Source organism: Erinaceus europaeus, unplaced genomic scaffold (assembly GCF_950295315.1).
Source record: "Erinaceus europaeus unplaced genomic scaffold, mEriEur2.1 scaffold_370, whole genome shotgun sequence".
NCBI classification, from domain to species: domain Eukaryota; kingdom Metazoa; phylum Chordata; class Mammalia; order Eulipotyphla; family Erinaceidae; genus Erinaceus; species Erinaceus europaeus.
In genome coordinates, this window is record NW_026647613.1 from 45,531 (window position 1) to 72,730 (window position 27,200).

At 59.9% G+C, this 27,200-nt stretch overlaps 1 protein-coding gene across 1 annotated transcript in view; it reads left to right on the forward strand.

Annotated features, from left to right (window-relative positions):
- The first annotated feature begins 780 nt into the window (after window positions 1-780).
- The window catches only part of LOC132536389 (nascent polypeptide-associated complex subunit alpha, muscle-specific form-like), a 32,721-nt gene continuing 6,301 nt past the window's right edge, over window positions 781-27,200 (forward strand). Inside the window, exons 1-8 of the mRNA XM_060184168.1 lie at window positions 781-837; window positions 1,248-1,303; window positions 22,437-22,814; window positions 23,057-24,193; window positions 24,281-24,694; window positions 24,736-25,219; window positions 25,440-25,802; window positions 26,021-26,899. Of these exons, the coding sequence (XP_060040151.1) occupies window positions 781-837; window positions 1,248-1,303; window positions 22,437-22,814; window positions 23,057-24,193; window positions 24,281-24,694; window positions 24,736-25,219; window positions 25,440-25,802; window positions 26,021-26,899 (3,768 nt within the window). The remainder of the gene's footprint in view (window positions 838-1,247; window positions 1,304-22,436; window positions 22,815-23,056; window positions 24,194-24,280; window positions 24,695-24,735; window positions 25,220-25,439; window positions 25,803-26,020; window positions 26,900-27,200) is intronic.

Below are 27,200 nucleotides of genomic sequence, written 5' to 3' on the forward strand. Positions count from 1 at the left end.
CCAAGAAGTGTTCAGGGGGACAGGCAGGGATGCACCTGCCCAGCTAACTGTTACTATGCTCAAGGACCCGGGTTTGAACCCCGGTCCCCACCTGTAGGGGAGAAGCTTCATGAGCAGTGAAGCAGGGCTGCAGGTGTCTCTCTCTCTCTCTCCCTCTTTCTCCCCCTCCTCTCTATGTCTCTCTGTTCTGTCGATAAAATGAGGAGGGACAATGGAAAAAATGTCTGCTGGGCATCTGAGGACAGGGGCTCTGGAGTCAGGGGCTCTGGGGCCAGGGGCTCTGGGCACAGGGGCTGAGGGACAGGGGCTCTGGGCACAGGGGCTGAGGGACAGGGGCTCTGGGCACAGGGGCTGAGGGACAGGGGCTCTGGGCACAGGGGCTGAGGGACAGGGGCTGGGGCATGGGGCTCTGGGCACAGGGGCTGAGGGACAGGGGCTGAGGGACAGGGGCTCTGGGCACAGGGGCTGAGGGACAGGGGCTCTGGGCACAGGGGCTGAGGGACAGGGGCTCTGGGCACAGGGGCTGAGGGACAGGGGCTCTGGGCACAGGGCCTGAGGGACAGGGGCTGGGGCATGGGGCTCTGGGCACAGGGGCTGGGGAATGGGGCTCTGGGGACAGGGGCTCTGGGCACAGGGGCTGAGGGACAGGGGCTCTGGGCACAGGGGCTGAGGGACAGGGGCTGGGGCATGGGGCTCTGGGCACAGGGGCTGAGGGACAGGGGCTGAGGGACAGGGGCTCTGGGCACAGGGGCTGGGGGACAGGGAACTCGCAGGACGGTCATGTGTCTGACATCCGGCCTGCAGGGAGAGATGCCCGAGGAGAGTCAGATTCCACGAGTGAGGCCTCATGCCTGCTGACTGCCGCTGGCCTGGGAAGGCTCAGGTCCCGGGTTGCCCTGCCCTCCTCTCCCTCCTCCCCCTCCTCCTCCTCTTCCTTCTCTTCCTGCCCCCCCCTCCTCTTTCTTCTTCTTCTCCTCCTCTGGGAAGCCGAGGACATTCCAGGAAGACGCCCTGGAAACAGGCTCAGGGGTTGAGCCAGAGGACTCAGGGTGCCTGGCCCCCGCACAGCTCCCGGGAAATGCCTGCATGGAAGGCGATGCAGGAGAGGTTGTGCTCCTGGGGCCCAGGACAGTCCAGTCGGGGCCTCTTGTGGGGACCTGCGCCTCCCCAGGCCAGGCCGGCTGCACCCGGCAGGGGTGAGACCTCACTCCTGGCACCTGACTCCCCTCGGGCTTCTCTCCCCGCAGGCCAGACACCAGACGCTAGACGAGAAGCCTCACTTTAAGGAGGTTGGCTCCCTCTGGTCAGTGTCTCAGGACCTGAACTCACAAAGCCTCAGCTCTAAGAAGGGCACGTCTGTCTGCACCCCAATAGAAGGCTGGTCCATCCTCCCAGAGGGGAGAGATGTCAGGGGAAGGTGACCAGAGGGCTCCGAACCCCAACTCCATCAGGACCCGGAGGGAGAAGAGGAAAAAGGAGGGACACCGGGAAGGAGTCACAGGTGTGGGTGTGACTTAGGAAGGAAGAGAAGGCAGGGCCGTAGGGAAAAATGGGCAACATATAGAAATACAGACAGTTACAGAAATAATAGCCAGCCCATATTCGTGACCTTGGGAGAACCACTGCAGTTTCCAGTGGAGGGCATGGGGACACAGAGCTCTGGGGGTGGGAACCGTATGGAATTATACTGTCATATTGTAACTTTGTAAATCACTAATAAGATAAAAAATAAAAAAGGGGGCCAGGTGGTGGCGCACCTGGTTGAGCTCACATGTTGCAGTGCGCAAGGACCCGGGTTCAAGCCCCTGGTCCCCACCTGCAGGGGGAAAGCTTCACAAGTGGTGAAGCAGGGCTGCAGGTGTCTCTCTGTCTCTCTCCTTATCTCCCCTTTCCTCTCTATTTCTGGCTGTCTCTATCCAATAAAATAAAGATAATAAAAACATAAATAAATATAAAGGAAATCATTTTGGTTTATATTCCCTATATTCCCAAAGGGGAGTATTTTTTCCTTCTTTTTTTCTTTCTTTTTTTTTTTTTTTGGTTTTTAACAAACATAAAAATAGTATTTAATATTTCATGCTTACAATAGCTTCCTCCTGCCCTCCCAGAATTACAAAGAGACTTTGCTGTGGTGTGGACTTGATTTCTTTAAAATGCGATTCATTTCTTTTTCTTATTTCTTATTTGTAATTTAAATGTATAATTTTATTTAAAAATTGTTTTGGGGAAATTGATGATTTACTGTAAATACAGTTGTTGGTTCATATGTAAGTTTCTCACTTTTCTGCAAAGCCCTCCCCCCCCCCAGCCCAGGGCCTCCTCCACCATCAGCACCAGGACCTGAGAGTCCCCCACACACAGAGTCCTTGACTTTGGGGCAAGACACCAAACCCATTCCACGTTCTGCTTGGTGTTTCCCCTGCTGTTCTGATGTCTCCACTTCTGTCCCTGAGTGAGACCAGCTCATCTTCATCCTGCTCTTTCTGGCTGATCTCACTTCCCAGGATTCCTTCAGGCTCCATCCAAGAGGAGGGGAAGAAGGTAACGTCATCCTTCTTCACAGCTGAGTAGTATTCCACTGTGTATCTAGACCACAGCTTTCTCAGCCATCACTTGATTGGGACACCTGGGTGGCTTCCCGGCTGTTGCACCTTAAGCAGCTATGAGCACAGGTGCACACGGCAAAGCTCTTCTTAGCCCCTCTGTGTCTCCTGGGAGTTCCCAGAAGTGTGCTGGGGTCTTTTCCAGCCTCTCACAGCACTTGCCTGTGACCTGCTGCCAGCCTGGAGGGAGGGAGGGGCTGTGGTTACGAATCACGTTTCTCTAAGGACCGAAAGGCTGGGGGCAGTTTCTGTTTCCTCAGAAGCCTGTTCTGCAGGGCTGTGTGTCTGGGTCTTGGTCCCTCTCTCCTCCGCACCGTCCCTGTGCGGAGAGCCGGGCACCTGCAGACTCCAGAGACCAAGGAGGGGAGATGGCACTTGACCAGGAGATGGGCCCAGCGTCTGCAATCCGCCCTCCTCTTAGCGAGGAGGGGACATTTATCTCCCAGAAGCTGATATTTGACTTGGCTAATTATCTCTGCCAGCTATTTTTCAATACATACATTTATTTATTTACTTAATTATTTATTTTGTATGGAGACAGAAATAGAGAGAGGAGGGGCGGGTGGTGGCGCACCTGGTCGAGCGCATATGTGACAATGCTCAAGGACCCGGGTTCGAGCCCCTTGTCCCCCCACCTGCAGGGGGAAAGCTTTGCAAGTGGTGAAGCAGAGCTGCAGGGATCACCCTTTTCCCTCTTGATTTCTGTCTGTCTCTATCCAATAAATATATAAAGATAATTTTAAAAGTGTGTTAGAAATAAAAAAGGAAATTAAAAAAAAAGCAATAGAGAGGAGGGGGGTAGAGAGATGCCTGCAGCCCTGCTTCACCACTTCACTCCTGCAGGCAGGGACGGGGCCTCGAACCCGGGTTCTTCTGCATGTCCTTGCACTCAGTGCTATGTGTGCTTAGCCGCTGTGCCACTGCCCAGCCCCCTTGCAGATGTGTCTGTCACTATAATGCAACACTGCGCCTGAACACAGGCCCTGCGCCTGCACCCCGCCCTGAATGTCTGGGCTGGACTGGACTGGGCTTTAATCGCCACTCCTGGGCTGCAGGTGGACGAGGAGAGACCCCACAGCCCTGCTTCTCATCCCGGGGAATGAGAGAGAGAGAGAGAGAGAGAGAGACAGTTGGAGAGGGAGAGAGAGAGAGAGATGGAGAGGGGGAGAGAGAGAGAGAGAGATGGAGAGGGAGAGAGAGGAAGAGAGAGATGGAGAGGGAGAGAGAGGAAGAGAGAGATGGAGAGGGAGAGAGAGGAAGAGAGAGGGAGGGGGAGAAATGGAGGGAGGGAGAGAGAGGGAAGGAGGGAGGGAGGGAGGGAGAGATATGGAGAGGGAGAGAGAGAGATGGAGAGGGAGAGAGAGGAAGAGAGAGGGAGGGGGGAGAGAGGGAGGGAGGGAGAGGGAGGGAGGGAGGGAGAGAGAGAGAGTTCCCCTTGAACCCCGGCCTCCCTGTGCAGGAAGGACGCTACCCACTGGGCTGTCTCCGGCCCTTGTCCCGGACACTCGCACCCTGTTGCCACCCATCCCTTCTCCTTGGCCAGAATTCCTGCCATATTTTATCTTTCTGCTTCTGAAACCGGAAACAGAGAAGAGTAACGGCAGACTCATCTGGTCACTGCTGAGAGAGGAGGAGGAGGAACGTCTCTTGTTACCGACACCAGATGTCCTGGGAGCAGGCGGGGGTGAACCTGGCTGAGCGGACACATCGCCAGGTGCAAGGACCTGGGTTTGAGCCCTTGTCCCCCACCTGTGGGGGAAGCTTCACAAGTGGTGGAGTAGGGCTGCAGGCGTCTCCTCCTTCCTCTCGATTTCTGTCTCTTTCAATAGATAAATAAACAAATAAATAGATAAATAATACTTTTAAAAAGATGTTCAGGATAAAGTGCTAGAGGCCACGCACACATGCACGCACGCACACGCATGAACACAGGCACACGCATGAACACAGGCACACACATGAACACAGGCACACACATGAACACAGGCACACGCATGAACACAGGCACACGCTACGGGCTGCCTACTCCTGGTTGCTGGGCTGTGAGGTTTGCATCAGCTTCAGTCAGGCATTCGAGCTGAGCCCCCTGGGATTCCTGTTTCTCTCCCTCGTTCTCTCTCTCCCTCTCTCTTCCTGTCTGCATGTCCCCCACACCCCTGCCCTTGAATCCTGAGCTTTAGCCCTTCCTCTCTCTCTCCCTCTCCCCCTCTTCCCCCTCTCCCCCTTCTCTCCCTCTCTCCCCCCTGTCTCCCTCCCTCCTTCTCCCTCTTTCTCTCCCTCTCTCTCTCCTTCTCTCTTCCTCTCCTTCCCTCTCCCTCTCCCTCTCTCTCCCTATCTCTCCCTCTCTCTCTCCCTTTCTCTCCCTCTCTCTCTCCTTCTCCCCCTCTTGCCCCTCTCTCCCTCTCTCTCCCTCTCTCTCCCCTCTGCCAATTCACCCACAAGCCAAGAGCTGGAGTCTGGCACAAGTGTGATTTCACTGCTCCAGACACCTTCCAACACTGTTTCATCAGCCATAGAATTCCGGTTTGAAAGCTCAGGGTCTCAAGGTGCAGGTCAGCAGCACACCCGCTACCAAGGACCCACCGCCTTGAACCCAGGGCCTCCGAGTGGGGAGACAGCGGCTTCCCGCGTCAGCCCAGCATCCTGTATGCTCAGAGCTGCGTCAGGGCGCCCAGCCAGGTGGTGACCTGGCTCCCCAGGAAGGCCGGGGCTCCCTCCCTGTCCCCAGACACCCTGGGACCCGCCTGGGGCGCACACCCCCCCACCTGTGGCCGGGCCTCAGCCTCTCTCCCACGGGCCTCTGGGAATGGCTGTGGGCTGGGTGGCTCAGGGCTGTCGGTCTTTGATACCAGCTCTCCCACTGCTCAGAGTGGGTTTCAGGTCTGTATAAGTGATTACACCCTGCGGCCCTAATAACAAGGAAAATGCTGGGCGGGCACGGAGGGCGGACAGAAACTCAGACGCTGCTCTGGTTTTCTGCCAGCCTGGGACCCAGTCTCAGAGGGACCCAGCCTCAGAGGGACCCAGCCTCAGAGGGGACACAGCCTCAGGATGGACCCAACCACAGAGGGGACCCAGCCTCAAAGGAGAACCAGCCTCAGAGGAGACCAACCTCAGAGGGACCCAGCCTCAGAGGGGACTCCAGCCTCAGGGTGGACCCAACCTCAGAGGGGACCCAGCCTCAAAGGGGACCCAGACTCAGAGGGACCAAGCCTCAGAGGGGACCCAACCTCAGAGGGGACCCAGTCTCAGGGTGGACCCAGCCTCAGGGTGGACCCAGCCTCAGAGGGGACCCAGCCTCAGAGGGGACCCAGCCTCAGAGGGGACCCAGCCTCAGAGGGGACCCAGCCTCAGAGGGACCAAGCCTCAGAGGGGACCAAGCCTCAGGGTGGACCCAGCCTCAGAGGGGACCCAGACTCAGAGGGACCCAGCCTCAGAGGGACCCAGCCTCAGAAAGGACCTCAGCCTCAGAGAAGACCCAGCCTCAGAGGGACTCCAGCCTCAGAGGGGACCCAGCCTCAGAGAGGACGCAGCCTCAGAGGGACCCAGCCTCAGAGGGGACCCAGCCTCAGAGGGGACCCAGCCTCAGAGGGGACCCAGCCTCAGAGGGGACCCAGCCTCAGAGGGGACCCCAGCCTCAGAGGGGACCCAGCCTCAGAGGGGACCCAGCCTCAAAGGGGACCCAGCCTCAGAGGGACCCAGCCTCAGAGGGGACCCAGCCTCAGAGGGACCCCAGCCTCAGAGGGACCCAGCCTCAGAGGGGACCCAGCCTCAGAGGGACCCAGCCTCAGAGGGACCCAGCCTCAGAGGGGACCCAGACTCAGAGGGACCCAGCCTCAGAGGGGACCCAGCCTCAGAGGGACCCAGCCTCAGAGGGGACCCAGCCTCAGAGGGACGCAGCCTCAGAGGGGACCCCAGCCTCAGAGGGGACCCAGCCTCAGAGGGGACCCAGCCTCAGAGGGACCCAGCCTCAGAGGGACCCAGCCTCAGAGGGGACCCAGCCTCAGAGGGACTCCAGCCTCAGAGGGACCCAGCCTCAGAGGGGACCCAGCCTCAGAGGGACTCCAGCCTCAGAGGGACCCAGCCTCAGAGGGGACCCAGACTCAGAGGGGACCCAGCCTCAGAGAGACCCAGCCTCAGAGGGGACCCAGCCTCAGAGGGGACCCAGCCTCAGAGGGGACCCAGCCTCAGAGGGACCCAGCCTCAGAGGGACCCAGCCTCAGAGGGACTCCAGCCTCATAGGGACCCCAGCCTCAGAGGGACCCAGCCCTAGAGGGGACCCCGGCCTCAGAGGGGACCACTAGGGGCAGGGCCCCCAGCATCACAGAGCCCATGGCAACTGGGGCCCCCAGCACCAGGCAGCGCCCCTGAGTTTGACGCAATAAACGCAAGGAGGCCAGGTGGTGGCTGCAGCTGGAACCTGGTTCCTGCATGTGTTGAAGAGTCAGCACTGAGTGCAGGTGGCTGGGCTGGGTCGGGGCTCCGTCCACAGGAGGTGGTGGAGAGCACAGTCTGAAGAGCCTGGCGCCTGGGAAACCTGTTTGTGGCTTCGCAGGACTTTTTCAAGGTTTTTATAAACTCGTGCTCGACAGTTATCTGGACTCCCCCTAAGACGTCTCAGAGTCAGATTTTATGACCCTATTTTTCTTTTTTAAACTTAGTTGTATTTGATAGAACAGAGATACATCGAGAGAACAGGAGAGAGAGGGAGAAAGGAACAGAGAGGCGCCTGCAGCCCTGCTTCATCGCTCGTGGTGGGGAGCAGGGGCTCGAACCCGGGTACTTGTACAGGGTGATACATGGTGACACCTGCACTTAACTGGGAGCACCACGCAGCCCCTTCATCTCATCTCTCTGCGTAAGGTGTCGGTGACCCAGTGACTGGAGGGCTCAGATGAGATCTGTGCTCTTCAGCTGGATTTCAAAGTCACATAAACGCAGCTGGTAGTCAGGGAGGTGGCGCAGTGGGTAAAACGTTGGACTCTTCAAGCATGGGATCCTGAGTTCAATCCCCAGCAGCACATGTACCAGAGTGATGTCTGGTTCTTTCTCTCCTCCTATCTCTCATTAATAAATAAATAAAATATTTAAAAAAAAACTACGCAGCTAGAGCGTGAACCTTCTGGAAACTTTGGAGGAGGCCTTGAAGTGGTCAGTTAAGGAAAATGCAGAGGAGCCCAGGATGGACGCCTACGCGACGTTGGGCCAGGGTCTGCATCATCTAGACCAGCACGGCTCTGCCCACGCTGGGAAAACGTGGTCGACATCTTTTCTGTTGATGTGCCGCTTTTGAGCATTCTAGGCCCTCCAGATGCCAGGTGTTCCTTGAACTGAGATGCCGAGTCACTGCTCCCGCAGCCCCGTGAGGCAGGAAGGCTTTTCCCCGTGGGCAGACGGATCAGCGGAGGGTCTCGGGGGCCGCAGGGAAACCGCCCATGACTTTCAGGCTGAGGACCTCAACTCGCCCGTCACAGTCACACCTGAATCTCAACAGACGTGTCAAAGCCAGAAGCGGGGCCAACCCTGGAAGTAGGGGCCAGGCAGAGTCACCATGTGCAAGGACCCGGGTTCAAAGCCCTGGTCCCCACCTACAGGGGGGTCGTTTCACAGGCGGTAAAGCAGGGCTGCAGGTGTCTCTCTGTCTCTCTCCCTCTCTGTCTCCCCTCCTCTCTCCATTTTTCTGTCCTGTCCAATAAAATGGAGAAAAATGGCCGCCAGGAACAGTGGATTCATCGTGCTGGCAGCGAGCCCTGGCGATAACCCTGGAGGCAAATAAATAAATTAATTTGATTAAATTTTAGAAAAAACAACTCTGAAAGCAGTTGTCCAGGACGTGATCGCATGGAAAACGCATTTGAATTACAAGCGTGAAGTCCTGGGCCTGACCCACCTTGCTTCTGCGTACTCTCATAAAGAAATAGACACATCTCTATATTTTCATGATCGGTGAGTATCCGGGTTATGTGAGGAAAAGAACAAAGGTTTCCCATGTGTCCCGGCTTCTGTCCGAGTCTGCACGCAGGACCGTGGTCTCAGAGGGCTGTTCCGGGGCTGTTTCTCCCAGACATGTCGGCCCAGGGTTCTGAGGTACTGGGTCCCCCTGAGCTGGACAAGCAGCCCGAGACCTGGGGGTTCCGTCTTCTCCTCTCACACCCCTGCTCTCTGGCTAACACCATCAACAGGGACTTTATTATTATTTCATTATTTGTTTTTCGTCCAGGGTTATCTCTGGGGCTTGGCGCTGGCACTATGAATCCACTGCTCCTGGAGGCCATTTTCCCCATTTTTTTGGACAGGACAGAGAGATTGAGAGAGGAGGGGGAGAGAGAGAGGGAAGGAGAGAAACCAGCAGACTTGCTTCACCACTTGTGAGGCGTCCTCCCTACAGGTGGGGAGCTGGGGGCTTGAACTCAGGCTCTTGTGCAGGACCTTGCACTTCACGCTCTGTGCACGTAACCGGGCGCAGCCCCTCCCTCCCCTCATTTAGGTTACCACCAGGATTATTGCGGGCTCGGTGCCAGCACTAGGAAGCCACCATTTCCGGCTGCCATGTTTTCGTGTTGTCCCTTTCTTCCTTCTTTCTGTTTTGTTTGTTTTGGTTAGGGATAGGACGGAGACATTGACGGGAGGGGAGATAGAGAGCAAGAGACACCGGCAGCCTTGTTCCACTACTGGTGAAGCTTTTCCCCTGCAGGTGGGGATCCGGGGGCTCGAACCCTGAACCTTGCTCATGGTACTTTGTGGACTTAACCGCGTGCACCCCCTCCCGGCCCCCTTCAGACAGAGCTGCGCACAGCCTTCTCCACCAAGACGCACAGACCCATGGGCCTCGTGCCTGCCCCAGAACGTGTCTCTCCTGCAGGGCTCTGCGCCTCCCCTCGGGACTCAGGCAGAGAGTCTGGGGCCATCTTGAGTCTCTCACTCCGGGATCCCAGGAGCGTGGGAAACCTGTTGTCCCCCCCCAACACCCGCTCCTGGTGCTGCCTCTGCAGAGAGACTCCCCCCCCCCCCGCCCTGCCAGGCCACCCGCCCGCCTCACACCAGGGCTCCCATAAACCAACCGTCTGTGCCGCTGCTTCCCTCTGCAGACAAAGTGCCTGGCGTTGCATAATCGGGTAATCACTGTCTCTGCCCTCCCACGTCAACTGCTTGTAAGGAGCCGTGTCCCCCTGCCCTGGGGGGTGTGGGACCACCCACTGTCCACGCGGACTCACCTGAGCCGCTGTCTGGCCCACTGTTACACCAAACGAGATGGGTGAAGGGGGCCCAGGGGCCCAGCTGGCACGAGAGAGTGGCCCCGTGCCAGGGTGCTGAGCACCCGGTTATATGAGGTTGCAGGGCAACGGCTGGGTGTGAGGTCCGGGCTTGCAGGGCCGGGGGCGGCGGGCTGACAAAGAGCAGCTCTGTTCCCGCTGAGGAGCCGCCGGCCACCTGCGTGGGGCTCTCGCAGGTGGAGCCTGGGGTCTCTGCCCGCCCCAGAGACTGACTCACCCACCGCGTGGTGCACGGTCCTCTCCCTAGACGACGTCACCCGCTTAGAGCCCTGTCCCCAGATTCCCCAGGGTGTCTTCCCCCAGGACCCCCACCCAGAGGGTGTGTTTTGTCAGGGCCCCCCAGCCGAGCAGAACCTTCCAGAAGGCACCAACTTTGCCAGCAAACCGCCCCTGCCTGCCCGCCTTCCAGACTCCCCAGATTCCTAATCGCCAAGACATGTCATAGGGTCTTTCTGCTCTCCTGGGGGGGCTCTCACTGAGGAGGGTGGGGGGTCTGAGCCGCCGCCCACCCCCGAGGGGCACCCAGCCTCTGGGTTCACCGGGGCCCCGGGGCTCTGAGACTCGATGCCCCACCACCCCTGGAGGCCCCTCAGGGTGGCGTGGTGAGGGAAGGGGGAGAGGCTGGCTTCTCAGACGCAGGGGAGAGGGGAGGGGTTCCTCCAGATCACTCCCACCTGCAGCTGCCTGACCCCTGCAGAAGGTGGCGGTGGGCTGAGCTCCCCTGGGGCAGGCGGCTGGAACCTCTGCTCAGCCCATGGACTCTGCCTTCAGCACCGTGGAGGCTGCCAGTGGCTCTGTCAGAATCAGAGTTGCTGCTTCCTGTCCCCGGTGGCTGGGCGGGCGGGGGGCGCAGGGACAGAAGTGCTTCATGGGTTGTCACGACCCAGAATCCACCGCTCCCGACAGACATCCCTCCTTTTTATTTTATTCTTCTTAAATTTCAAATTATTTTTATTTATTTATTGATAGAGACAGCTACAAATTGAGAGGGAAGTGGGAGACAGAGAGAGACAGAGAGAAAGAGAGAGACCTGCAGCCCTGTGTGACCACTTGTGAAGCTTTCCCCCTGCAGGTGGGGACTGGGGGCTCGAACCTGGGTCCTTGCACATGTTCTTGTGCTTAGTACTCTGTGTGTTTAAGTGGGTGCCACTGCCTGACCCACTTGACTATTCTTCATATAGATTGTACCCATTTTTACATCTATGTATCTGCCCATCTTCCTATGGTCCTGCCTTCTCTTCCTTTCTAGTTCACGCCCATACCTGCCACTACTTCCACTTGTCCTCCCTCTCCCCTCTTCTTTCCGGGTCCTGGTGGAGTTGGGGTTCAAGCCCCCGGTCCCCACCTGCAGGGAGCAGCTTAGGAGCAGGTCAGCAGGACTGCAGGTGTCTGTGTCTCTCTCTCTGCCTCCCTCTCTCCTTCTCTGTCTCCCCTTCCCTCGCAATCTCTCCCCATCTGTACCCAGAATCAGTAAGTTCTAGTCTCCCTACATCCCAGGGCAGGGGGAGGGGAAGGGGCCAGACAGGACAGGGCTGGGAGAGCAGCCCGGGGATCCAGACCACTGGGGCTCAGAGGCCAAGCACTACAGTGCACAAGGACCCGGGTTCAAGCCCCTGCTGCCCACCTGCATGAGGGACATTTCATGAGAGGTGGGGCAGGGCTGCAGGTGTCTCTCTATCTCCCCTTCCCTCTCAATTTCTCCCTGTTTCTGTACAATAATAAAAATAGTAAAAGGAAGAGACAGAGAGGCAGAGAGGGGCTGAAGGGGACACAGCTCCAAAGCTCCCTTTATGTATCAGGTCCAGGCTTGAAACTGTGCCCACATCTAGGAACATGGCTCACTGCCCAGCTCTGCCTTTCCACTAGCCTGGTGTCTGTGACCTCCTGCAGCCGGAGACCTGGGCCCTCCGACCCTGTGTGCTTCTCTGTGAGGACGTGTGCGCATGCAGGTGTCTCTGTGTCTTTGCACGTGTCTGTGTGTCTGTGCAGGTGTCTGTGTGTCTGTGCAGGTGTCTGTGTGTCCGTGCAGGTGTCTGTGTGTCAGTGCTGGTGTCTGTGTGTCCGTGCAGGTGTCTGTGTGTCCGTGCAGGTGTCTGTGTGTCCGTGCAGGTGTCTCTGTGTCTGTGCAGGTATCTCTGTGTGCATGTGTGTGTTTCTGCACACATGCACTCCTGGCTTCTTCATCACCCTGTGTGGGGGTGGACAGTCCCAGCACCCCACAGAGGACCTCACCAGCCCAGTGCCCTCATGGCCCTTCTCTGCTCCCCACACCCACCGGTGTCGCTGTGGCAGTGGCCTGGATGGGCCTGGGGACAGGCTCGGGGGTGGGGTCCCTGAGATCCTGGCTGGGTGGGCAGCTCTGGCCTGGCAGGACCCCCCTCCACCCGGGAGAGCAGCTCCGCTGGTAATTAGCGGCTTGTAAACTGTCACGCACTTGAAGCTTGCCCAGGCCGCTGAACGCAGGGAAGCAGATTCACGGATGGAAGGGGGCACGCGCTCTTGGCCCCTCCTGCCCCTGCGGGCTCGGCAATGTGTCAGAGATTAACTTTCCCATGTCCTTAAGTCCAACGTGGCGAGTGGATCTCACGTTCTTTAGAAAGCTCTCATGAAAGTCACTCACATGTGAATAGTTGAAACATTTTAAATGCTGGTCCCATCAGGGACGGCCCTTACGCACATGTCAGCCTGACCTAGTTTTTCTCTCTCCTCCTTTCCTCCCTCTCCCTCTCTCCTGCGCGTCTGCCCAGACTCCTCTCTAATTAAGAGGGTGCTCCGCGGATGATGGGAAGAGGCACCTTTAGCATCTGCCCCGCCTGTCACCGCGTCTGCCGTGTGCGGAGTCCCCACAAAACCTGTCAGCTACGCCCCTGCCAGAAGCCTGACGTCTCTGACCTTTACCCGAGAGGGACGTGCGGCTAATTACCCGGATGGGGCTGTGATGTCATAGGTCAGGCTTCGCCCCTGCCTCAGAGGTGCTGGGGGTGGTGTTACACCTGAGGGCTAGGGGCCAGCCCCCTCCCTGCCCCCAGCAGAGTGCACACGTCACTCTGAGCAAGGACCTGGGTTTGAGCCTCCTGTCCACACCTGCAAAGGGGGAAGCTTCATGAGTGGTAGAGCAGGTCTGCAGGTGTCTCTCTGTCTCTCTCCCTCTCTGTCTCCCTCTTCAATGTCTCTCTGTCTTGTCCATTAAAGGGAAACAGGGTCAACTTAAGCTGGGCTGGAGCAGTTGTGAGGAGACACCCACCTGGCTGCGCTGGGCCTGGGGCTTCTCTCTGCCACTCTTGTCCCCAGAGGCTCAGCGTCCTAAGGGCCTCACCCCTTGGGGGCCCTCCTCAGGCCTCACCTTCCCTTCCTGTCTGGCCCCCTCCCCCTCCCCCTGCCCTGGGATGTAGGGAGACTAGAACTTACTGATTCTGGGTACAGATGGGGAGAGATTGCGAAGGAAGGGGAGACAGAGAAGGAGAGAGGGAGGCAGAGGGAGAGACACAGACACCTGCAGCCCTTCTCCTAAGCTGCCCCCTGCAGGTGGGGACCGGGGGCTTGAACCCGGGTCCTCGCTCATTGTAATGTGAGCACTCACCCAGGTGCGGCCCTACCTGGGTCCCAGCAGGTTCATTTTGCCTCTCACACGCCACTTTTCTCTCTTCATGAGACAGGCAGACAGACAGACAGGCAGGCAGACAGGCAAAGCGACAGAGGGAGACAGAGGTCGCGGCAGGTCTATCTCCATACAAAGCCAGGTATAGGGCCAGGTGGTGGTGCACCTGGTTAAGCGCACATAGTTTGAGGTGTGAGGGCCTGTGCCAGGAACCGGGTTCGAGCCCCCAGCCCACCACCTGCAGGGGGGAAGCTTCAGAAGCAGTGAAGCAGGGCTGCAGGAGTCTCTCTGTCTTTCTGTCTCTCTCCCTCCCGTCTCCCCCTCCTCTGTCCATTTCTCTCTGTCCTGTCCAATAAAATGGAAAAGGTGGCCACAGGAGCAGTGGCTTCATGCTGTTAGCACCGAACCCCAGAGACAGCCCTGGAGGAAAAAGACAAAAGAAAAGACAAATGTTCCTGCAGATATGGGCACAGAGGTTCCGGCATAGAGACAGAGAGATGAACAGAGATGATGGGTGCAGAGAGACCTGCAGCCCTGCTCCACCGCGCACACAGCTTCCCCATGCGAGTAGGGAGTGGGGCTCGAACCCAGGCCCTGGCATATGGTAACAGGTGAGATCTACTGGCCCCTTCTTGATTCTTTTATTTGGGGACCTGAAGGCTCCAGGCACTAGGGGCCCCTGCAGCTGCCACCCTCCCCCCGTCCCAGGAGCAGAGATCTCTGCGTGGGGCTGGCCAGGGCAGGGGTTCTGCTCAGGAGTCCACTCCCCGCTGCTCTCAGGGCATCTGACAGGATGCGGGTCCGACCTCAGGGGGGCCTGGCTGCTCTGGCCCAGACCTACAAGGCCAGTGCCCTCACTCTGCTCAGCCTTGTGTGTTCTCCGCCCTGTGAGGCTGGGTTCTGGGCAACACGGGTGTCTGGCAGGGCAGGGAGCAGAGGGCCGCTGGACGGGGTGAAGCGGGCTGAGAGCCGGCTCTGCTTTTCCGGTTTCTGTGAATGTGGCCTGGTGGGTGCATGACTCCACCGTTCCTTCCATTAACACAGAGACCAGGCCGCGGGAGACAGCACCAGAGCTTCCTCTGTGGCCATGGCGCCTCCCAATGGATGCCTGGGCTCTGCCCTGGGCTGCCCATGCCTGGCACATGCCCCACCTCATGTGCTCTCCCCGTGGCCCCTCCACACCCACAGGTGTGAAGACCAACTTCTTCACGGAGCCGGCGGGGTGCACGTGGCTGAGCACGTGGCAACGGGCAAAGGGACCCGGGTTTGAGCCCCCGGGCCCCACCTACAGGGGGCAGCTTCCTGGGCTGTGGAGCAGGGCTGCAGGTGTCTCTGGGTCTCTCTCCCCCTCCACTTCTCCGTCTCTGTCCAATACACAGAGACACTGATTGCCACAGCAAGACGCACGTCCCGTGAGCGAGCCCAACCCAGCCCTGAACCTGGGCCCCGGTCTGCAAGACCTGTGCTCCCCCGCTGAGCCCCGCGGCTGCTGGCTGAGTGTTGGGGGCACATGGGGGGAGCTCAGCAGCCTCCTGGGATGACGTGCAGCTCATGGGCCCAGATGGCTCAGTGGGTGGAGCACAGGCCTTGCAGGCAGGAGGCCCTGGGTCTGAGCCCCCATCTCTCTCTGTCTCTGTCTCTCTGTGTCTTCTCACTGTCTTCTCTCAGTTTCTTTCTGTCCCCTGTCTCTCTGTCTCTGTCTCTCTGCTCTCTCTCTTCCTCTGTCTCTTTCTGCCCTCTCTCTCTCTGTCTCTCTCTCTGCCCTTTCTCTGTCCTCTCTGGCTTTTCTCTCTGTCTCTGTTTCTCTGGCCTCTGTCTCTATGTCCATCTCTTTTTGCACTCTCTCTATCTCTGTCTCTCTGTCTCCCTCTGTCCTGTCTCTCCTCTTTCTGTCTCTGTCTTCTCTCCCTTTCTCTTGCTCTCTCTATCTCTTCTCTCTCCCTCTGTCTCACCCTCTGCCTCTCCCTCTCTCTGTCTCTCCTTCTCTCTGCCTCTCCCCCTCTCTCTTCTCTCTCTCCGTCTATCTCTCGCTCTCTCCTTGTCTTTCCAGTTATGGGCTGTCAGCCCCTTTCTGAGCCCATCCCTCTGTGATCCCACTTCCTGGGCCAAGAGCGAAGCCAGGCTCCTGGCCAGTCCTGTCACCCCAGAGCGGCCCGGCTTCTGGAAGCTTCAGGCATGTGTGGAGCTCAGGGGTGGAGTGAGTGAGATTGGGGGGCAGGGAGCTGCTCTCCTGGGGGTTTCCAGGCTGGGGGTCAGCTCTGTGCCCATCTTTGGTGCCTCTCTCCCCCGAAGCTGTCTGTCCATCTGGCCCTGTCCCTCTGTGGCTCCCAGGGGCAGGAGAGGAAATAGTGTGGGGGGAGTCTTGGGGTCTGGGGGTCCCGGCTCAGCCTCAAGGGTGGGTGGGGGTCTCACTGGAGGCAGTGCTGGATGTGCTGGGCTCTGGGACCCTGGCCACAGCTGCCAGCCGTCACTCACGCAGGAGGAGATGGGGCAGAGTGATGGGCTGTCAGGTGCCCGGTTTGTGGGGACCTCCCCCAAGCACAACTGCCTCCTTGGCCAAGGCCAGGCCTGCGGGAGCCCCAAGCTCGGTGAGTCAGAAGACGATTCATCACCATGCAAGACAGTCCTCATGCTCAGACTGGTGGCTCCACTCAGGCCCAGATGGACGGACAGATGGGGGGGCATAGGGGAGACAAGGAGGTGGGAGACAGGGAACTAGGGGTGGGAGAATGGTGGACAGGGACGGGGGACGGGAGATGGGAAATGTGGCAATGTGGGGACAGGGGACAGGGGGCTGGGGGGACGGGGACAGGGAGACAGAGGTCCCTGCTGTGTCCTCAAGTGAGGTCAGCCCAGTGGGGGCTGAGACTGTGGTCCTCTCTGGCCCTGCCCCACATCACCGTCCCTGAGGGCTGGGGCTGCCCACGCTGTCCTTGGGGACGCAGGTCACAGAGTTGGGGTGGTCTCGGCATTCTAGGACTCAGTCTCACATGCTCTAGACTTGAAGTAGCAGGGAGACCGGGCGTGCTCGCCCCACAGCTGTGACTGCAGCAGAGGGAGAGGGAGGAGGGAGCAGCCCACACTCAGGTGCCCGTGGATGGCTGATGTCTCGTCTGTCCATTTAACGAGAGAGGCAGAGACACAGAGACCAAGAGCAGAGGAGCCCTGCTGAGCTCTGGCTGCTGGTGGTGCTGGGGATGAGTCTGTTGCAGAACCATCATATTATCATTACTGTTATTGTTATTATTATTATTAGCCCCAGAACCCTGGTTCTGTGAGGGCCCTGGGTGCCTCCGGGCTCAGTTCCAAGGGCCCAGAGGTGGGTGACAGACCAGGGGCTGACAGACCAGGGGTACCATGGACTGAGCGTCCACCCTGAGGCTAATGGGCAGCTGGGGGCCAGTGTGTCTGGGATGCTGGGGGCTGGGGCTCCCCTCTCCCCATTCCTCCACCACGGCCCCGGGGATGGGCTTGGGGCCTGCTGCCCACCTGCCACCCAGGGCAGCCGAGAACATTAATCAGAGTGAACCCTGCCCGGCTACCAAGGCGAGCCTGGGGGTGGCGTCCTGGGCCACGGGGGGGGGGGGTGGGCTGGTGGGGGCTGCCGGGCCCCAGGTCCTGAGCCAAGGGGGGCTTCTCTGCTAAAACACACTTGAACATACATGAACACACATGTGCATACGTATACACATGCTCGCCCCCCCCCCCCCGCTGTCAGCCCCCACCCCACAGGTGCAAGGCCCATGGTAAGACGTCACCCAGGTAAGTGTCCTGACAGCTTTTCACAGAGGCTCCCCACACCTGAGGGGGTGTCTCCTGTTGGGAGATGAGAGGCAAGATGGGAGAGGAGAGAGGTGAGAGGTGAGAGGTGAGAGGTGAGAGGGAGAGGTGAGAGGGAGAGGTGAGAGGGAGAGGTGAGAGGTGAGAGGGAGAGGTGAGAGGTGAGAGGTGAGAGGGAGAGGTGAGAGGGAGAGGTGAGAGGTGAGAGGGAGAGGTGAGAGGGAGAGGTGAGAGGTGAGAGGTGAGAGGGCCTGTGCTGTGCAGACTATTTACACCCTTGTGTCTCTGTCTCTTTTATTTCTTCTCTCTCCTCTCCCTCTTTGTCTCTCTCTCTCCTCTCTCCCCTCTCCCTCCCCTCTCTCCCTGTCTCCCCCTCTGTCTCCCCCTCTGTCTCCCCCTCTGTCTCCCTCTCTGTCACCTCCTCTGTCTCCCCCTCTGTCTCCCCCTCTGTCTCCCCCTCTGTCTCCCCCTCTGTCTCCCCCTCTGTCTCCCCCTCTGTCTCCCCCTCTGTCTCCCCCTCTGTCACCTCCTCTGTCTCCCCCTCTGTCTCCCCCTCTGTCTCCCCCTCTGTCACCTCCTCTGTCTCCCCCTCTGTCTCCCCCTCTGTCTCCCCCTCTGTCTCCCCCTCTGTCTCCCCCTCTGTCACCTCCTCTGTCTCCTCCTCTGTCTCCCCCTCTGTCACCTCCTCTGTCTCCCCCTCTGTCTCCCCCTCTGTCTCCCCCTCTGTCACCTCCTCTGTCTCCCCCTCTGTCTCCCCCTCTGTCTCCCCCTCTGTCTCCCCCTCTGTCTCCCCCTCTGTCACCTCCTCTGTCTCCCCCTCTGTCTCCCCCTCTGTCACCTCCTCTGTCTCCCCGTCTGTCTCCCCCTCTGTCTCCCCCTCTGTCTCCCCCTCTGTCTCCCCCTCTGTCTCCTCCTCTGTCTCCCCCTCTGTCACCTCCTCTGTCTCCCCCTCTGTCTCCCCCTCTGTCTCCCCCTCTGTCTCCCCCTCTGTCACCTCCTCTGTCTCCCCCTGTCTCCCCCTCTGTCTCCCCCTCTGTCTCCCCCTCTGTCTCCCCCTCTGTCACCTCCTCTGTCTCCCCCTCTGTCTCCCCCTCTGTCTCCCCCTCTGTCACCTCCTCTGTCTCCTCCTCTGTCCCCCCCTCTGTCTCCCCTTCTCTCTCCCCCATCTCTCCCTCTCTCCTTGTCCGAAACATCAGCTCAGGGTGATGAAAACCCAGACACACACCTTGTAAAATGGACCCTACTGGCCTGTTTGCTTATTTATGCCGACTGTGGGGTCCTCACCTGGGCTCCATGTCAGCCTGCCCAGCTCTCCAGGTTGGCCTGGGCCCCTCAGACCCTCAGCCTGGGCCCTGGCTCCCAGCCCCCAGACCCCAGTCTCTCAGCCCCAAAGCCCCCAGCCCCCAGTCCCAACCCCCAACCCCCAGCTCTCCAGCCCCAAAGCCCATAGCCCCCAGGCCCTCAGGCCCCAGTACCCATCCCCCATCCCCCAGCCCCCCAGCCTCCAGTCCCTGCTTCTCTCACTGTCTTATTCCAGGAGAAGCCATCCTTACACCTAACTTCACAGAACTCCTGAGTCAGACCCTCTGGCATCTTCCTCTGACATCCCCCCGGGGAGCAGGGACCCAAATTCTCTATGGGGAGCAGAAGGTGGGAGTTCTGGCTTCTGTCATTGCTTCTCTGCTGGACATGGGTGTTGGCAGGTGGATCCACACCCCCAGCCTGTTTCTGTCTGTCCCTAGCGGGGCAGGGCTCTGGGAGGCTCCAGGACACATGGTCTCACCAGTCCTCTCTCTGTGCTTAAAGATCTTTTTTTTTTTTTTTTTGCCCCAGGGTCTCGCTGGTGAGCTTCAACAGGGCCCTTGGCTCTGGAAGTTCTCTGAGTCCACAGGTGGTCTGCGGGTCTATGGGGTCCTGGCTCTTGGCGGCCTTGGTGCTTTACCACGTGCGCCACCACCTGGCCCTTCACTGAACGCTGCTCTGAGGTGTTATCAGATCTGCCTGCGGTGGGCTCTTCTCCAGACTCTCCCTGTCTCTGGCTCCATCTCTCTATGTGTATCTTCCTCTCTCTCTGCTGGAATGGGAGCCTTCAGCACAGCGGCTTCTCCTCTTCAGAGCACTTGTAATTCACGGAGAGGGCCCATGGGAGCCCTGCTACCCCAGCACCCAGGTGGTGACAAGGCAGCCCCCCCCCCCCCCACAGCTCACTCTCTGGCCTGGACACCATCTTCTCTTTCTTTCTTTTCTTTCCTCTTGAGGTTCATCACCTGGGCTTTGCTGCCCTGGGCTGATATTCTCAGGTAGGGACAGAGAGACAGAGAGACAGAGACAGAGACAGCACAGCCCCTCGAGTGCAGTGAGGGTCACTGAAACCCAGGCCGTGCACATGGAGAGAGTGCTGGACAGGCATTTATTTTTAATAGTTTATGTTATTGATTTAGGGCATATACTGAGAGGAAGGAGGAGGAGAGGGAGAGAGAAACACCGCAGCCCTGCTTCACTCCTCCTGAAGCTTCCTCCCTGTAGGTGGGGACGCGGACTCGAACCCGGATCACGTGTGGTGACGTGCTCTGTCAGGTGTGCCGCCTGGCCCCAGACCTTTATCTTCTGAGGAAAGCACCCGGCCCGGCTCTGCGGTGGCACCCCCCGATTCTCAGGAAGGCTGTCGGGTGAAAACACTGTGCCCTCCAGAAAATGACTCAGTGACTGGCGGTGAGCCTGGGCCACCAAGGACATGCCCGAGGGAGGACAGTAAGGTCACACAGTGGCAGGGGCCTATGGACAGGACACTGTCCCCGTGAGAGGCCTGCTCGGGGGCTGAGTGTGTGTGTGTGTGTGTGTGAGCAGTCCACAGAGAGGACATCTCGGCCCTGGGCGGCTCACTGGGCAGGGCTCCTGCCTCCCTCGCTCGTGGCCCAGGCTGGAGCCCTGACACCACCAGGAGGCACCATGGTGCCAGGGGAAGCTCTTGTGCCGTGCTGTCTCTCCCTTTCTCTTCTCCTTCTGTCTGTCTCGCTCTGAATGAGAAAGCGGGCAGGAGTATTGGAGTCATGAGTGTACAAAACCCTGTTCTGCAAAGAAATACAAAAATAATAAAATTATTTGGCACACCTGGCTGAGCACTCACATTACAGTGTGCAAGGACTTGGGTTCGAATCCCTGGTGCCCACCTGCAGGGGGGAAGCTTCACGAGTGGTGAAGCAGGGCTGTAGGTGTTTCTCTGTCTCTCTTCCTCTCTACCTCTCCTCCCCTCTCAATTTCTGGCTGTCTCTCTCCAATAAATAAATATAATTAAAATAATAATAATAATAATAATAATAATAATAAAATTAAACTAGTAAGACCTCAGCTGAGCCACCTGCTGGCACTGCCGTGAGACCCTTCCCAGCACAGCCGATGGGGGGAGGGACCCTGTTTCCCTCCCCAGACGCTGAGCTGCAGACAGACCGGAGGTGCTGACCTAGTTGAGTGGGTGTCTTTTGGGGTCAGCACCCAGGGTGGGGGGTGCTGTGCTGGAGGGTTCGTGGTCCTTGGCTGCTACCCCAGGGCCTGCTCCCCCCCACACACACACAGATGCAGGTGCCAGGCTGCTGGGTGTCATGGGTGGGACTCTGTGCCCTGCTCCCCAGATCCCTGCAAAACTATGCCGTCCCCCCAAACACGGCTCCCCAGGAAGCCACGGAGTCCAAGACACCATGACCCCCCACATACACAGACAGATATACACATAGACACACACACACACACAGACACACACAAACACAGACAGATACACACAGAGATAGACACACACAGATACACACACACACACAGATACACACACACAGAGACACACACATACACAGACACACACATACACATACACAGATACACACACACACACACACACACTGGGAGTCTGGCTGAGTCACCCCCATCCCCTGGAGGGCAGCCGCTTCTAATTAAGCAAATCAAATATTCAGCTGGGAGACTTTCAAGTGCGTTTACCTCCTTAGCTTCTCTTTCAAGGCCACTTGTTAAAATTAATGGCCTGGCTGCTGACGTGGGGTTTCGGGTGTCAGGGGCTGGTTTCTTCATCCCGGACTCCTGCCCTGCCAGAGAGCTCCAGGCTCCGTGTCCAGAGAGGGCCGAGCTCCGTGTCCAGAGAGGGCCAGGCTCCGTGTCCAGGGAGGGCCAGGCTCCGTGTCCAGAGAGGACCAGGCTCCGTGTCCAGGGAGGGCCGGGCTACGACAGCCCTCCAGGGGACACTACCAGAGTTCTGTGAAGGCTTGGCTATGCCCCCCTGACACACGTGTGCATGTATGTGCACACACAATGCTCCTCAAGACAGACACGCACACCAGCACGCGTGTGTATATGTGTGTATGCAGTGCTCAGAGGCAGACATTAATGTGTCATACAGAGCACACACATGCAGGCACACACCGCTCACAGCACACACAGTGAACATGGCATGCACCACTACACACAAAGGGCACATGTGTAGACACATGTTTGGACACAGTGCACCCATGTGTGGCCTCTCCTTTTGTCTCCAGAAGCCGACCCACAGGCCCACTGAGGTCAGGTTGCTTTGAGAGCTGTGAGCGCCTGGCTCTGTGGACATGGCCAGAGTCCTGCCCTGCAGAGGGTGGATCTCTGGGGACCCTGCAGAGGGTGGATCCCCAGCCTGGATGCCTGTGGCCCTCAGCACCGAGGCAGGGTGGTTGGTGGGCACTCAGGAGAAGAAAGCGTCCTAGGTCCCGGAGAGTCAGTGGTGTCTACACTGGCTCCATTCCCAAGTGTCTGCCGAGTCCCTGTGGTTCATGTGTACAGGGCCAGCACCATGCTCAGCCCCGTGGTCAGCCCTGTGGTCAGCCCTGTGGTCTGCCCTGTGCTCAGCCCTTTGGTCAGCCCTGTACTCAGCCCTGTGGTCAGCCCTGTGGTCAGTCCCGTGGTCAGCCCTGTTCTCAGCCCTGTGCTCAGCCCTGTTCTCAGCCCTGTGCTCAGCCCTGTTCTCAGCCCTGTGCTCAGCCCCATGGTCAGCCCTGTGCTCAGCCCCGTGCTCAGCCCCGTGCTCAGCCCTGTGCTCAGCCCCATGGTCAGCCCTGTTCTCAGCCCTGTGGTCAACCCCGTGGTCAGCCCTGTGGTCTGCCCCATGATCAGCCCTGTGCTCAGCCCTGTGCTCAACCCCGTGCTCAGCCCTGTGCTCAGCCCCGTGCTCAGCCCTGTGGTCAGCCCCGTGGTCAGCCCAGTGCTCAGCCCAGTGCTCAGCCCTGTGCTCAGCCCTGTGCTCAGCTCTGTGCTCAGCCCTGTGGTCAGCTCTGTGGTCAGCCCTGTGCTCAGGCCTGTGCTCAGCCCCGTGGTCAGCCCCATGGTCAACCCTGTGCTCAGCCCTGTGGTCAGCCCTATGGTCAGCTCTGTGGTCAGCCCTGTGCTCAGCCTTGTGGTCAGCCCTGTGCTCAACCCCATGCTCAGCCCGGTGCTCAGCCCTGTTCTCAGCCCCGTGGTCAGCCATGTGGTCAACCCTGTGGTCATCCCTGTGGTCAGCACAGTGCTCAGCCTGTGGTCAGCCCTATGGTCAGCCCTGTGCTCAGCCTTGTGGTCAGCCCAGTGCTCAGCCCTGTGCTCAGCCTATGGTCAGCCCTGTGCTCAGCCTATGGTCAGCCCTGTGCTCAGCTCTGTGGTCAGCCCTGTGGTCAGCCCTGTGCTCAGCCCCAAGGTCAGCCCCGTGGTCAGCTCTGTGCTCAGCCCTGTGCTCAGCCCCGTGATCAGCCCTGTGCTCAGCCCTGTGCTCAGCCTATGGTCAGCCCTGTGCTCAGCCCAGTGCTCAGCCGTGTGCTCAGCCCTTTGGTCAGCCCCGTGATCAGCCCTGTGCTCAGCCCAGTACTCAGCCCTGTGCTCAGCCCTGTGGTCGGCCCCGTGGTCAGCCCCGTGGTCAGCCCTGTGCTCAGCTCTGTGGTCATCCCTGTAGTCAGCCCTGTGCTCAGCCCGGTAGTCAGCCCTGTGGTCAGCCACGTGCTCAGCCCTATGGTCAGCCCTGTGGTCATCCCCGTGGTCAGCCCAGTGCTCAGCCCTGTGCTCAGCTCTGTGGTCAGCCCTGTGCTCAGCCCAGTGCTCAGCCCCGTGCTCAGCCCCGTGGTCAGCCCTGTCGTCAGCCCTATGGTCAGCCCTGTGGTCAGCCTTATGGTCAGCCCTGTGCTCAGCCCCATAATCAGCCCCGTGGTCAGCCCTGTGCTCAGCCCTGTGCTCAGCCCCGTGGTCAGCCCTGTGGGCCCCGTGCTCATCCTCGTGCTCAGCCCCCTGCTCAGCCCCGTGGTAAGCCCCATGGTCAACACTGTGCTCAGCCCTGTGGTCAGCCGTGTGGTCAGCTCTGTGGTCAGCCTTGTGCTCAGCCCTGTGCTCAGCCTTGTAGTCAGCCCTGTGCACAGCCCCATGCTCAGCCCGGTGTTCAGCCCTGTTCTCAGCCCCGTGGTCAGCCATGTGGTCAGCCCTGTGGTCAGCCCTGTGGTCAGCCTAGTACTCAGCCTGTGGTCAGCCCTGTGCTCAGCCCTGTGCTCAGCCTTGTGGTCAGCCTATGGTCAGCCCTGTGCTCAGCCTATGGTCAGCCCTGTGGTCAGCCCCGTGATCAGCCCTGTGCTCAGCCCCGTGCTCAGCCCTGTGCTCAGCCTATGGTCAGCTCTGTGCTCAGCCCCGTGCTCAGCCCTGTGCTCAGCCTATGGTCAGCCCTGTGTTCAGCCCAGTGCTCAGCCCTGTGCTCAGCCTATGGTCAGCCCTGTGGTCATCCCCGTGGTCAGCCCAGTGCTCAGCCCTGTGCTCAGCTCTGTGGTCAGCCCTGTGGTCAGACCTGTGATCAGCCCCGTGGTCAGCTCCGTGGTCAGCCCCATGGTCAGCCCTATGGTCAGCCCTGTGGTCAGCCCTATGCTCAGCCCAGTGCTCAGCCCTGTGCTCAGCATATGGTCAGCCCTGTGCTCAGCCTATGGTCAGCCCTGTGCTCAGCCTATGGTCAGCCCTGTGCTCAGCCCAGTGCTCAGCCCTGTGCTCAGCCCCGTGGTCAGCCCCGTGATCAGCCCTGTGCTCAGCTCTGTGGTCAGCCCTGTGCTCAGCCCCAAGGTCAGCCCCTTGGTCAGCTCTGTGCTCAGCCCTGTGGTCAGCCCCGTGGTCAGCCCCATGGTCAGCCATATAGTCAGCCCTGTGGTCAGCCCTATGCTCAGCCCAGTGCTCAGACCTGTGTTCAGCCCTTTGGTCAGCCCCGTGATCAGCCCTGTGCTCAGCCCAGTGCTCAGCCCTGTGCTCATCCCTGTGATCGGCCCCGTGGTCAGCCCTGTGCTCAGCTCTGTGGTCAGCCCTGTGCTCAGCCCCGTGGTCAGCCCCATGGTCAGCCCTGTGCTCAGCCCTGTGGTCAGCCCTGTGCTCAGCCCCGTGGTCAGCCCTGTGGTCAGCCCCGTGGTCAGCCCATGGTCAGCCCCGTGGTCAGCCCCATGGTCAGCCCTGTGCTCAGCCCCGTGCTCAGCCCCATGGTTAGCCCTGAGCTCAGCCCTGTGCTCAGCCCTGTGCTCAGCCCCGTGCTCAGCCCCGTGCTCAGCCCTGTGGTCAGCCCCGTGGTCAGCCCCGTGGTCAGCCCTGTGCTCAGCCCAGTGCTCAGCCCTGTGCTCAGCTCTGTGCTCAGCCCTGTGCTAGGCCCCGTGGTCATCCCCGTGGTCAGCCCTGTGCTCAGCCCTGTGGTCAGCCGTGTGGTCAGCTCTGTGGTCAGCCTTGTGCTCAGCCCTGTGCTCAGCCCCGTGGTCAGCCCCATGGTCAACACTGTGCTCAGCCCTGTGGTCAGCCGTGTGGTCAGCTCTGTGGTCAGCCTTGTGCTCAGCCCTGTGCTCAGCCTTGTGGTCAGCCCTGTGCTCAGCCCCATGCTCAGCCCGGTGTTCAGCCCTGTTCTCAGCCCCGTGGTCAGCCATGTGGTCAGCCCTGTGGTCAGCCCTGTGGTCAGCCCAGTACTCAGCCTGTGGTCAGTTCTGTGCTCAGCCCTGTGCTCAGCCTTGTGGTCAGCCTATGGTCAGCCCTGTGCTCAGCCTATGGTCAGCCCTGTGCTCAGCCCAGTGCTCAGCTCTGTGGTCAGCTCTGTGCTCAGCCCTGTGCTCAGCCCCGTGCTCAGCCCTGTGCTCAGCCTATGGTCAGCCCTGTGCTCAGCCCTGTGCTCAGCCCTGTGCTCAGCCTATGGTCAGCCCTGTGGTCAGCCCCGTGGTCAGCCCAGTGCACAGCCCTGTGCTCAGCTCTGTGGTCAGCCCTGTGGTCAGACCTGTGCTCAGCCCCGTGGTCAGCCCCATGGTCAGCCCTGTGGTCAGCCCTATGGTCAGCCCTGTGCACAGCCCCATGGTCAGCCCTGTGGTCAGCCCTGTGGTCAGCCCTGTGCTCAGCCCCGTGGTCAGCCCTGTGGGCCCCGTGCTCAGCCCCGTGGTCAGCCCCGTGCTCAGCCCCGTGCTCAGCCCTGTGCTCAGCCCTGTAGTCAGCCTTGTGCTCAGCCCTGTGCTCAGCCCTGTGGTCAGCCCCGTGATCAGCCCTGTGCTCAGCCTTGTGGTCAGCCTATGGTCTGCCCCGTGGTCAGCCCCATGGTCAGCCCTGTGCTCAGCCCTGTAGTCAGCCTTGTGCTCAGCCCTGTGCTCAGCCCTGTGGTCAGCCCCGTGATCAGCCCTGTGCTCAGCCCTGTGCTCAGCTCTGTGGTCAGCTCTGTGCTCAGCCCTGTGCTCAGCCCCGTGCTCAGCCCTGTGCTCAGCCTATGTCTGCCCTGTGCTCAGCCCAGTGCTCAGCCTATGGTCAGCCCTGTGGTCAGCCCCGTGGTCAGCCCAGTGCTCAGCTCTGTGGTCAGCCCTGTGGTCCGACCTGTGCTCAGCCCCGTGGTCAGCCCCATGGTCAGTCTTATGGTCAGCCCTGTGATCAGCCCTATGGTCAGCCCTGTGCTCAGCCCCATGGTCAGTCCCGTGGTCAGCCCTGTGCTCAGCCCTGTGGTCAGCCCTGTGCTCAGCCCTGTGGTTAGCCCTGTGCTCAGCCCCATGGTCAGCCCTGTGGGCCCCGTGCTCAGCCTCGTGCTCAGCCTCGTGCTCAGCTCCGTGCTCAGCCCTGTGCTCGGCCCCGTGGTCAGCCCTGTGCTCGGCCCCGTGGTCAGCCCCGTGCTCAGCCCTGTGCTCAGCCCTGTGCTCAGCCCCGTGGTCAGCCCCATGGTCAGCCCCATGCTCAGCCCTGTGCTCAGCCCCGTGGTCAGCCCTGTGGTCAGCCCTGTGGTCAGCCCCGTGGTCAGCCCCATGGTCAGCCTTGTGGTCAGCCCCATGGTCAGTCCTGTGCTCAGCCCTGTGGTCAGCCCCGTGGTCAGCCCCATGGTCAGCCCTGTGCTCATCCTTGTGGTCAGCCCTGTGGTCAGCCCCGTGGTCAGCCCCGTGGTCAGCCCCATGGTCAGCCTTGTGGTCAGCCCCATGGTCAGTCCTGTGCTCAGCCCTGTGGTCCGCCCCGTGGTCAGCCCCATGGTCAGTCCTGTGCTCAGCCCTGTGGTCAGCCTTGTGCTCAGCCCTGTGCTCAGCCTTGTGGTCAGCCCTGTGCTCAGCCCCATGCTCAGCCCGGTGTTCAGCCCTGTTCTCAGCCCTGTGGTCAGCCCTGTGGTCCGCCCTGTGGTCAGCCCTGTGGTCAGCCTAGTACTCAGCCTGTGGTCAGCCCTGTGCTCAGCCCTGTGCTCAGCCCTGTGCTCAGCCTTGTGGTCAGCCTATGGTCAGCCCTGTGCTCAGCCTATGGTCAGACCTGTGCTCAGCCTATGGTCAGCCCTGTGCTCAGCCTATGGTCAGCCCTGTGGTCAGCCCAGTGCTCAGCCCTGTGCTCAGCCCTGTGGTCAGCCCCGTGATCAGCCCTGTGCTCAGCCCTGTGCTCAGCTCTGTGGTCAGCTCTGTGCTCAGCCCTGTGCTCAGCCCTGTGCTCAGCCTATGGTCAGCC